General features: G+C 46.0%; 1 protein-coding gene across 1 annotated transcript; it reads left to right on the top strand.

Moving 5' to 3' along the window:
* Positions 1–20: 20 nt before the first annotated feature.
* Positions 21–7,195, top strand: LOC104615542 (ras-related protein Rab-44-like; the record flags this gene model as incomplete). Its single annotated transcript, XM_010286105.1, has 7 exons — positions 21–314; positions 494–635; positions 870–951; positions 3,430–3,544; positions 5,197–5,304; positions 6,016–6,092; positions 7,111–7,195. Coding segments are annotated over 7 exons (903 nt in total), but the record flags the coding sequence as incomplete, so codon positions are not given.
* Between the last annotated feature and the right edge of the window lie 5,344 nt (positions 7,196–12,539).

Raw genomic sequence — 12,539 nt, 5'->3', positions numbered from 1 at the left:
CCTGTGGGCTTTAATACAGACAACTGGCCTCTGCGGACCTTCCCTTCACCTTCCCAGTGGATGTGGTAGTGGAAGAACCCAACAGAAAGACCTGTAAATACTTCCCAGGCAACAGGACATGGCTGAAGACAGAAGAAGGAGGCAGCACGAACTTTGGAGAGAAGAGCAGAGACAAGGAGAGATGGTCATTGGCAGAAGATGCTGAGTGGTTGAAGATGACTTTGAAGGGTGATGCTGACTGTAGAAAAAATGCAGATGGATTAGATGATGCTCCATTGCCTCCTAGAGGACAGCCTGTTGGCACCGAAACCAGGGTGAGTCTAATTACTTGGGGTTCTTCCTCAAACACCTGCTACTAGGGACTTGAGGGTTTCTGACTCTGTTCCCATCTAACTCCAGCTCCATAGGTTTATAGTGCAGGGGTCCAATGGCTAAATCAAAGCACAGTCTGCAGCTGGGCATTTCAAAACTGCATCCCTTTCTTCCATTGTAGCTCCAGGCACTGGAACCAGCTAGCTGTTCCCCAGACCGCATCTTTAAAGTGGTGTTTGTAGGGAGCTCTGGCGTTGGGAAGAGTTCCTTCATCCACCGCTTCTGCTATGACAGGTTCTTGGCTGAGCTCAATGCAACCATTGGTAAGTAATAGGGTTCCTGACCCATCTGGCTAAAAAGGGTGGGAAGATCAGCCTGGACACATGGTTTTTGCCTGTATTTTAGTCCAGCTAAAGGTAAAGATGGTCCCTTGCCCAATTTTGAATCAATCTTGCGATTTCCCTGAACTAAATAGTGTTGATATTGGGCATTGGCCTTGCAATGGCAAGCTGCTCTCTCCCCATCCTATTTTATGTTCATTGTTACCTTCCTGACAGGTATTGATTACCAGGTGAAGAGTCTGATGGTGGATGACACCCAGGTTGCCTTACAGCTATGGGATACAGCTGGACAAGAAAGGTAAGAAATTTCTGTGAGGATGCCCTACTGCCAGGCTCAGTGTAGGAAACAGGAGGAAAGGGAAAGATTGCATGCACGTGGTTTCTGTCTCTGGGAAAATTGTTAGCTTCAGAAGGACCAGAGAAGTCTCAGCAGCTATTCCAGTGCCCATCCTGCAGTAAAGGTCTGTTCTAAAAAGTTCTAGAAGCTGTGGCTGCGAAACAGGTCCTGGGGACATCACTCTGAAGACTGATGGAAAAGTAGTTTTCAGTATGTCTGACCTGCATGCTTGTGGCTTCAGGTAGTCTATCCATAAATCACTGTATAGTATGGGATTCAAAGCTCCTCTAGCTCTAGCTCCTCAAAGCTGTCCTGCATCAGTCTGCTTCTGGCAAAGCTGCAGGACAGGGCTGCAGATTAGGACAGAAATGGAGGCTCTGGATAGACATCTTGTTCTCAGATTCAGTTGTACTACTACTACTATCCCCAGCTGCTCACCACCACTTGCTCTCCAGAGGGTGCAAAGGAGTGTGTGAAGCTTTCCGGGTCTGATTCAGACAAAACCATCTGAATTAGCTTGACCTGTGGGGAAGGTGATTTGAACTACCCTGCTGGACTCTCTCAGTGAGGTTATTGTCCCCTTCCACTGTCCTTTGTGCTGATAGTCATGGGAGTGATAATCCTTGGTAGAAGGGTAGTGTACTTTTTGCAACAGTGAATATAGGTTCCCCATTTGAAGGCCTCTAGTTTCAAAAGCATGGATCAGCACTGTTGGTGAGGATCAGAGTAGTAGAGGACAGACTTTACCCTTATCTGCTACTAGAGATGTAGGCCCACCATTACCTTCATGTAAATTAGACTTTATTTTGGATGCACTTTGACGCTGAAGATGAAAAGCTATTTCAAGGGGGCCATTAACCTCAAGAGCCTGGCAAAAATAAGTACTACATAATATTTTGGGCTAAATATGTTATGGGGGCAGGCCTTCAGGAGGCAGCCGAGGTCATGGGAATATTATAATCCTGAGCTGTGTTAACAGAGTAATGATGCTGTCTGCCTCAGCCAGCAAGACCATGCAGACCTGGTGGGAATGTACTAGGTAGGAGTATCTATTGAAAAGCAAAGTATTTCTTCCAAAATCGAGCTTCATGCTGAAGAAATAATGATTTTTGAGGGGACTCCTGTGGTTATTTTGGTGCTGAAGCTGAGCAATAAGGGGAGCTGTTATAACATGAAGTGTGACATTTTATGGAGGCCAGATTGCATCAGAGGCCAAACTCAAGATATTGTCTTTGCAGAAAGACCTGTAGGGTAGGCCCCTGCAGCATTACCAGGTCAGACGTGTACTTGCAAGAGAGAACTTGGCTCGATGCAAATACTGAATAGGAGACCTGGGAAGAAGCAAAAGCTTTTCTTACTTCTAGAGAAATATTAATTACTTGTAGCTGGAGGTGTCCAACTGGGAATATCCTATAGAAGAGATAGAGAAACTCCATGGAGCATGCAAGGGAAACTCCTTTGTGACTTCCCCGAAACTAGCGCATGCTACACTTGATGTTTCTTCTGGAGCATCTAGCCTGTCCTGTAGTTCCAGAGGTGTACCTTGACCGCCAAAGATATAGTCTGTGCTTTCTCAGTTGGGTGGTTGCCAGAATGTCATGCCCTTGTTGTGGTGAGAAAGAACAGGCTTTAGGCAATCATCTGAAGACTTCAGGAGGGTCACTACTTGCTGTAGGTTTTCTTGGCTCTTAATAGAATAGGACAGCTTGTTACCCTGTGCAGGGCTGAAATACACAGCTCTCCAGTGAGATCTCAGTACTTGTGTTGCATTTAATTCCATCAGTTTGCAATCAAATGTGCTTATATCATGGCCCTGTCACAAACTGCTTACAGATTTTAAGGGGGGGGAGGGTTGTTGTTGGCATATATTCCCAAAATACATGTCTGTGGTTCTAACTGGTATCCACAGGACAAAGCAGATGTTTGGTGGGAGTTTCTCCTGGAAATTATGTCTAAGTGCTGATTTTATGTATGATGGCATTGCTTTATAGATTCAAAACTGGAAACAGACTGTATTGATGCTGAGATCTTAATTGCTGTTTTGGCAGCACTGGGGCATACATTATGCACACCTAGTTTATACTGTGTTATAGCTTAGTCTGCATATTCTTCCAGACTCTAGAGAAAGGTCATGTTTTTTCCATCCATTTCCCTTTTTATAGGCAATTACCTTTTCCTATCCCACCTAAGCAGATTCTTTTGTTTCTTTCCTCCTACCTGCTTCCTCAGCATTATGCATTTGGAAAGACTCCTCCTTACCCATGGCTGCCTGGCCTGCCTCAGAGGTACAAGGATCTGACCTGTCTGTCTGTACACACCAGCCCCAGGGACCGCCAGGCCTTGCAGAGAGCCTACACTAAAAGACAGATAATCCCATTCTGTTTCTTGTCATTACACAGTTATGGTTCTGAGCGTGCCTTTGGTTTCATTTGGGCTCAGGTTTCGGAGCATTACCAAGCAGTATTTCCGGAAGGCGGACGGGATTCTGGTGATGTACGACATTACAGCTGAGTGCTCCTTCACAGCAGTGCGGAACTGGATGAGCAGTGTTCAGGTGAGGGTGGGGTCTCGGCTCTCTAATGCTGGTGATGCTGCTGCTGCCTTGCCCCAGACCACCTCCAGCAGTCTGTCTGGGAGTGACCTTCTCTGATGCCCCAGGAGGTCCTATTGACCATGGGAAGATGAATTATCAAAGCAGATGCTATGGGTACTGCCTGTGGTAGTTTGGGACCAGACGCTTCTTGTTGAAGGTACCAAAGGCAGTGGTAGCCCCTTAAACAAGGGAGGGCTGTTTCTATGGCAGAAGGTGGTATGACCTGCCAAAACAGTAGTGCGTGTTTGTAAGCAGCCCATGGGCATTGGCAATGTCTCCTAAACATGGTTACATCACACCTGTGCTCAGGCAAGGAGATCTTCTGGTGTCCAGCCTATGCACCGGAAAGGGAGATGCCCCTGGTGTGTTTAAGCTCAGATCTGCAGCATACGTGCAAAGCACTTTGCATAATCACATCCTGACTCGGGTTTGAGATTTCTAGATAAGACTGAAAAATTAGTAATAGCTTATTTTTTTCCTCGTTTGCTTCAACTTTAAAAGATTATGTTTTTTCTTTTCTTTTTTATTTCGTGACTGTGTTTTAATACTATAGTCTGCCCCTCTGATTTTTATTTCCAAACTCTCAATAAAAGCATTCATCTGTGGCTTGTATCTGCTAGTGGAGACAAAAATACCTGTTTGTATAATTTAAATAAGTTGTGTGTAGATGACTCAGAGCTGAAGGGAAATTAAAGGGTGGTTTTGTTTTGATTGTGCCGAGTCTCAAAAACCAAGATCTGAGTGAAATGAATAAGCATAGGTTGGAGGTTTCTAATATTATTAACTTCCACAAGCCTGTTGGGGGAAAGAAACAACCACTTAGCTATTTCTTTGGGCTCTAAAAGATCAAAGGTTAAGATTTTCAAAACCAATCAGGCTGCTTCTGGGAAGGTTAAACTGAGCACACAGAAAATCAAAGCACCTGAAATCTGTAACTTTTAATAATCTCTCTTCTTTTCCTTTCCCCATCTTAGTATTTATCTTGCTTTGAAGCTGTTCAGGTACTGTAAGTGATCCAGGGCAGTCAAGTTTGGAAACAACTTGGAATCCCATTCTGCAGTCCTTACTCTGGTAATGTTCTAGGGAGCCAGTGGAACTAGAGAGAGTTTTACCAAAGGTAATGGGCTTCAGGAATCACCTAGGAATAACAGTTCCTACAGAGACCCTATACAGGAGCTGAAAGTTGCTTAGCTTGCTTGGCCAGTGGATTTTCAGCAAGGAACAGTTGAGTTTAGGGCAGCACATCAGATTAATAGTACTGTACATACACACAAAAATTATTGAACTTAGTAAGAAGCTCTGCCTGAACTTAAATTCCAAACAGCCTATGGGGCAAACTGCTTTTCTTTAGGCTTGTTATTTCCCAGAGAGGAACCTATGTCCTGTCTCCCCTCTCTCAGCTTCCCAGCTGTACATACCAAACATTTGAAATACATTCCCATAGTTTAAGCTTCCTTCCACAAATCCCTGGGGCTATTTGAGGAATGGCCCTTTAATGAGCTAAAGGGCTGCCACTGAAAGTCTTGTCTGCATGAGCTGGAACAGGATCTGCTCCAAGATATTTCCTTCCCTCAGCTGAGTCTCTAGGGTGTTTTACTCTGTTTCTTTTGCAGGAAGGTATCGAGGATGGAGCTGTGGTCTTTCTGCTTGGAAATAAAATGGATGCTGCACAGGGAGCAACATGGAATGTGCCCAAGGTGGAGGGGGAAAGGCTGGCGAAGGTGTGACTCTGTGCTGTGCTGCTCGATCTGCTCTGCAGCCTCCTTCCAGCTGTTAGCAGGGCAGCCTGGCTAACAGGAAGCCCTTCTTGGAGCCATTTCCCAGTATGGTACCTTTCCTCTTTCCCCCTGCCCCCCGTTTCTCTAATGCAAACATGTATACTGAGGTCCCTCTGGTATCAAGGAGGATGAGGTGATGGCCAGCATGTGGCAGACAACACCCCTTGAGGCATGCTCATGTATTTCTCTTGAGGCTTGATGCCTCCTTACAGTCTTTGAGGGAAGCATGCATGGCTGTTCTCTCATTTGAGGATGCTTCTAATGCACACTCCACAAAATTGTCCTGCCTGCTTCCTCACTCCCTGCGTCTGTATGCCCACTGGTTCCTTGGCCCCTGGGTGGGGGGAGGCAGGGTTTCAGAGGTGTTCCCCACCTTCTGGACTCTGCAGCACAAAGGTAAGGGAATCAGAGTACTCTGGGCAGATGTTTTCTCTTCCCATTTAACTCCCCCAGTGTTCCCTTTCGAATATTCTGGCTAGGCATTTCCTTTTCCTGGGTTGGTGCGCCCCAGCAGCTCGGTAACAGCCACCCGCCTGGCCCCAACTGCTGTTGGCGGAGTTCCCGGTGGCAAGGGTGGGCCAGCTCCCAGGGGTGTGGGTGAATGACGGGGCAGAGCTGGTAGCCAACATGGGTGCTAGCTGTGCTCTCTGGCAGGAATACAAGGCTGTCTTCTACGAGTGCAGCGCGATGACTGGCTATAACATCATGGAGCCCATGCTGCACATGGCCAGGTCAGTGAACAGGGACAGTCACCCTGGGATATTTCCCCAGCTGCAGGTGATTGGTGTGGGCTCTCCTGGGGAACGGGCAAGAAGAGGGGGTTGTCAGACACTGACTTTCTGCCCATGTCACAAAGAAGACCTGGAACAATGTACTCTTCCCCCTGACTCCAGGTCCTTGTCTTCTGTGCCTGGAGAGCATCAAGTGTAGACTGGACATTGTCGCATTAAAGCTTCACCTGGCACAGCTGGATGTTGAAAGATTGGGAGTTTAATTTTAATATTTCATCACAAAAACCTGGTGTACCATCCCAGATTTTAAGCTGTCATTTTCAGTTTGAAGTCCACATGCATCTCTAAGGGTTTTTTCTTCCTTATCTTATTAAGCATTATACAGAATGTGATATTTTGGTGGCAATATTTTTAAAGGGAGGTAAGACATTTTGTAAGGCTGAAAGAGATTTGTCCTAAGATTTTTAGTTTTTTGAAAAGACAAGTAGTTTTGAAAAAAGCCTGAAATCTAGCAAGAAAAATATCCTTTTCTTTTATCCCTTCACCTCCTGCTGCATCATCTCTGTTAAATTCACAGCAGGACTTAGCTGTTCATTAACTCGGATGATTTACGCACATCTCCCATAGTATGTGCCTTCAGCATGCTTTATTACCATGATGCTGCCCGAGATGGCCCAACAGGTGAAGCAAACAGCCTGGAATTCTGCCAGTGTGGGAGCTTGGGAATAAGGCATAGACCACTCACACCCCAGTCTGGTGCTCTGACTACTAAGCCATGCTGTCCCCTCTGGTATGTGTCTAGTTTCTCTCCCTGTTCCCTGGAACTTCATGCTCATTTTCTGTGTGTGGTTTATCTAGCCCACTTTCCAGAGAAGCCTGGTCTTTAGGCTAGTCACTTCTTACAATCCTAAATGTAAGATTACCCCTGGCTGATGGGGAGCAAAGGGCAGAGCCAAATGCCTTGGCAGGAATATCTCAGTAACTGAGTTGTGTTCTTGATCTGTGCTGCTTGTTCCAGGTTGCTGACAGCACAAGAAGACAAGCAGAGGGAGAATGCCCTGCAGCTGGAAGACGTCAGCAGGAGGAAAGGGTGCTGCACATAAGGCATATCAATGTGTCAACAAGAGATATGTGCCAACACTGTTTCGTGAAGCTGGGGTTACTTTTGAGCAAGCTGAATTTGATGGTATCAGCTCTGCAGAGACTTAGGGAACCTGCAGCTTTTCCCCATCTGGGAATTTCAAGGCACCAAATCAACCCAAAATGTGAATATGATCTGCACTGTTCCAGTTCCCAACTCTGCATGCAGCCCTTGTCTCTGGAGGCCTCTGCTTCTTTGGCGGAATTTGGCTGGTCTGGGCTAATAGCACAAACTAGACATTCTATCTGGAGAAATCACTTCCCTGTAAAAAGATGGAAGTCTTGTTCCTTTTCTTTCTGGCAAAGAAGCTGGCTAGCAGCAGAGAGTGGAGGACACAGTGGGTGCTGTATTAAATATAATTTTAGGGTAAGAGATAAAGAATTTATTTTAAATTTGGGCTAGCTCTAAGTAATGATCCATCTGTCTCAAAGAGCAGCATGTCCTATTGGTTCTGTAACAGTGGAGTCCAGCTGAAAGCCTGCTGTGGTAAGCAGGAAAACCTGCATCAGTTCCTGTAAGATCTGGATCAAGTCCCATATTCACTGTGAAATTTGGTTTGACTTGCCAATATTGTAGTTAACTGATTCCATATGTGGATATAGTATGAACTGATAAAACCAGTCATCCCTATGGCTTTTGTCACTTTGTTACCCTAATGGGCCTTGTCACTGTCCCTTTTTTACTGTTTACAGAACACAGAACAGTTGCCCTGGGACTCGTGGACGCTGGGACATGCTGCTGATTCATAACCTGTAGCAGGAGCTGTGCTGTACATAATAGGGGGGCTGTATGTAGCCTGTTTCAAGGCCAAATGCTGCCTGTTTCCTCCCATTCTCTTATCCTTTCCTGAAGAATCTCCAGCAACTAGGAACTGACTTCTCTGCAGTACTGAAAGATCCCCCCTGCCTGCTTGACCACAGTGCTTTCAAATGTACCCGGCTGGAAGCACAAGGCAGTGGCCTGTGTGAAACACACCTAGAGAAGCTTTTTCTCTTGCAGTAACCTTGTGCGATAACCTTGCTTTGCTGGTGAAGAACCTGAGAAAGGGCAGAACCAAACTTGTCCCCATTAGGAGTGGGGCAAAGCAGGGTGAGGGGAGGTGTGGGATGAGGTAGGATCAGGCCCAAAAGCATGCCTTTTGGCATATAGGAAGCCCCTCGTGTTCTCTGGGGTGTGATGCTTTCTGTTTTGTAGCTCAGTTGCTCTTAAAGCCTTGTAGGACTAAGTGAGCTTTTTTATAACGCCCTGTTCCCTTTCTTCTTTGAGTTTGTTTCTATATGTGACTTTGACATTTTAGGCACAAGATGTGATGCTGCAGCTGTAAAGCAGTCCCCCCAACCTTGCAGCACAGGGAAGGCCTATATTTATCCGCTGTCTTTCCTCTCTTGGGATAAGGTGGTTTTCTCTGAATGTCTGTTTATTGCACAAATTTCTCCGGGAATGTCCCACACAGGAAAAGTGCTCTGAGTCACCTACAGCCCATCAGTGTTACAAAGAATTTCTGTGGTTCCTCCCAGTGCCCTTTACTCCTGATAGGAAAGAGGAAGGTTTTCTCCAGAACAGCATGATTCCTGACTACAAGGAATAGCTAAAAGTAACAAGCTCCTGCTCAGTCCTTACTGCTGGCTGGCTGTGGTTCATGCTGTGTTTAACTGCAGTAATGCCTTCCAGAAACTGGGAATCAGAAAGTTAAGAGGCCCTGAAAGAACCAGGGCTGATGGTGTGGAGTCTAGAGTAACACCAGCAGTGCTGCCAGTGGAACTGCTTGCGTTTGGAAGAAATGGTGTTTGGGAAGGGAAATCATCTGTTTTCAGAAGGCACCTGTAATCTGAACACAGATGTGGCTTTCTGACTTTCTAGATAATGTAGGCATGAAGGAGCACAGACATTATTGCCTGTTGAACAGGTCAAACCCACTACCTGAGTTGGGGGAGCTGCTGACAATGATTCCTCTGCATCATGCTCCAGTAGCAGGTTAATAAGGAGTGGTGCTGACTAAGAACTGGCATCTTAAGTCTGGGCACATCAGTAATGCTGACATTTCCTTATCTGCAGCAGCAGGGTTTGGGAAGTTGCTGCAGAAGGGAGAGAGCAGTATTCAATCTGCTAACGTGGTCTGAATGCATACCTCCCACACTGTGTACAGAGGACATGAAAGACAAAGGTGTGAAATACAGCTGACACACAAATATGGGCCAGTCTATGTATTACCTTCATCAGTGCTGTCACATTGCAACAGCAAGAACTACCATGTGGTTTCTTAATGTACAACCTTAAGCATGTTTTCTTAGTGTGCAAGCAGAGTGCAGGCAATAAAGAAATGCTGTCTTACAAATGGTTCTGTTGATAGATGCTTTTTTCAGGCGCTGCAGGAGATTGAGCCTTCCTTGTTCAGTCTCTGATGGTAGCGTGACCTCCCCTTCTCGCTTCTCAGGAAGAGCTGAGAAGCCTGTCCCCCATGGTGGCACACATGGGCGGTTTATAAGTAGAGAGTGAGTTGATCAGGAACCCATGTTTTGGGACAGCACAGGAGCAATTAATCTCCAGTCTTATTTTTTTCCCCTCTCTGAAGCAGCCAGAGTCTGGCTGATCAGAGAAGGCAGATCAGGGAGGACAAAAAGGGGAGATGCTCCCTCAGTGTCTGGGGGCAGTGTAGTGCTTTCAAAGAGTGCTTGTTGGCACCTTGTACCTCTATTTGTAGAATTAAACATTTGTTTTAATAATGTTCCAATTCACCAGATTTAGGAATTTGGTTGGTTTTAATCCTTATGCCCTGGCATGTCTCCAGCTGGTATGTTTGTGCATTACAGAACTAAGCTCACTGTAGCTTTGAATAAAGAAATTATTACTCATTTCCCTTGCTATAAATTGATAGCACAGGAAGCAGTTCACTGTAATGTCTTATTTTAGTAGGAACAGGGTGGACTTTGTCATGGTTGAAACAAAAGTGGCACAGAGTCTGAGCAGGTTGTGCTTAGGCAACAGTAAGCACTGGGGCGGGTTTTATTACTGCATGGTCTTTTGTTGTCTCTTTGCACAATATTGAAATGTCCCATTGGAAGACCTAGATGCTCACAGTCTACAGGGGTATGTTGTTAAACCTTTTTGATACCAGAACAGACTGTCCACAAAATTCCTAATTTTACTACACCGTTTCTGTTTTTGTCAGAATCTCTCCTGTCTCTAAATGGAAACCCTGGGAGCCGCCACCCTCTGCAAGCAGCTGCTAGGAACTGCAGCATAAATAAAAATCAAATAATGGGGATATCCTGAGGTCGCATAAGACAAGGGCAGCTGCAAAATGGACTCTGCCCAAGGGCTTATTCCTGTGTCATATCAGCTGCAGTCTCTTAGTGGACAGGTGACTTTTTGCACATAACCTGTAAGGCATTTTGAAATTGTATCACAAAAAGGTACTTTTCTTACACCCTAGGTTGCCTATCCTGGCACATGCAATAGTGCAGCTGTATATACAGTCAGATCTAGGGGCAAAGGCGAAAAAAACAGCAGCTCTGATAAGCAGCCACAGTCCCACAAAGCTCTGCAGCCAGGCAAAGGGACCCCACTCTGCCTTGTGTTTCATTTGTCTCTCATGTTAATGTGCTAAGGATAAGCGTAACAGGATTAGCCTGACAACACCTCCTTGAAAAGCGAAAACAGGGCTGAAGAGAGAGCATTAAGCCACAATGTTAAGTTTAAGGCTTTCCCACAGACAAATGTGGGAATTGCAAAGGTTTGGGATGTTGGTTTTCTACTTTCTTTATTCCAGCAGCCTGAACTCCAAAGGGACAGTTTCCATTTACACACATTTAATCAGTTCCTGCTATGGGGATCATGCAATGTCTCATGCATTATTTTCTGTCCTGTCACATTCTTCTGTTTGTGTCTTTTCATGCTCTTTTTACTTGTTAATTAACAAGTTAATTGCTTAGTCTGTATATATATTGACCAAGTACTGAAGCTCCAGGTATAAACGTATCTCATAGCTCATGCTGTATACCTTTAAATGCTCTATATGGAAATCTGCCGCTTAGCGCCAATAGATCCACAGTCTTGCAATTCAGAGCTTCGTTAGCTCTTTGAGCCACTGTCAGTCTGCTCATTACTTATCTGGCTGGTTATGAGTCACATGGAAATTTCGGTTGGTGCAGCTACAGTAATCCAGCTCCAGCCTCTTCAGGCCTGCAAGGCATGCTTTATATGCATATCAAGCCAAGCAGGTTAATAAGGCCCTGATCCTGCAAACACAAGTGCGCTGCTTCTGAAATGACTAGTTCACAGGAGACCGATACTTGTTTTTTCAAGGTAAACACGTATCTATCTCCAGTAAATATATATTACTCCAGTAATAAGACAGGAATTGGGGTGCGGGGGGTCCTGTGGTAACTCACCTTTCCCAAGCACACGACTGCCACGCAGGCAGCAGTTGTGCCTAATCATGCCCATTTGCTGACCCAAATCTGCCAGGGTGGGAGGTTACGCTCTTTCCTGTTTGTACATGAAATCTAAGGACACGGCAAGAAGGCAGCGGCCCAGTGTGGCTACCTAGGACTCCACTGGGCTGGGCTGGAGTAGGGGCTGACATCTCTTTTGTTGCCTCCTGGCTCTGCTACACACTCCCTGCAAGAAACCTCTCCATGTGTAAGTGTGAGCTGGTCCCCTAAGGCTCTATTTAATCACTTGGCTCTCCAGGGGCTCTAAGCTAAAGCTTAGGTAGGATCTCTGTGGGCTGAGAAGAGAGGAGTTGGCTTACTCATTGGGAAGGATGAAGTGATTTTAGAGTTGGGCACACAGGCAGGAGAGGTTAAGTGTCACAGTTGAGGCAAACGCCCAATAGGACCTCAACTGGCCTTTTCCCTCCCTCTCCTCTCTCTTCCTACCCACCCCAAAAAATCCATGCGAGGCCACTCGGCCACCGAGTGAGCAGGCGAGGGTCTTCTGAGACCAGCGGAGTGGGCAGGCGGGGTTCTTCGGAGCCCAGCCTCTGTGCGGGGCTGTTGCTTAGCACAGAGGCATTTGGACTGAAGTTGAAATGAGGTAATGGAAGGATGAGGCAATGTGCCAGTCAGGGCTTGATCTTGATTTACAGGATGTTTCATGGAAAACTCTTTAACAAGCAGGTCTGACGCCTTAAAAAGACAAAAAAAAAAAAAAAAGAGAGAGAAAGAAGCTCCAGCTCGAGTTTGCTGTAACGTGTTGCCTGCGGCAATAGAAAAGCCAGCGTGAGGCCCAGGTGGCGAGAGCCAGGGCTCACCCTACTAGAGGCACGGCTTGGCAGGCTTGCACAGCACCAGCAACACCAAGCG

The sequence above is a fragment of the Phaethon lepturus genome, unplaced genomic scaffold (assembly GCF_000687285.1).
Source record: "Phaethon lepturus isolate BGI_N335 unplaced genomic scaffold, ASM68728v1 scaffold39404, whole genome shotgun sequence".
Classification (NCBI taxonomy): Eukaryota; Metazoa; Chordata; class Aves; order Phaethontiformes; family Phaethontidae; genus Phaethon; species Phaethon lepturus.
The sequence above is the reverse complement of the archived record's forward strand: the minus strand, read 5'-3'. Positions and strand labels throughout refer to the sequence as shown.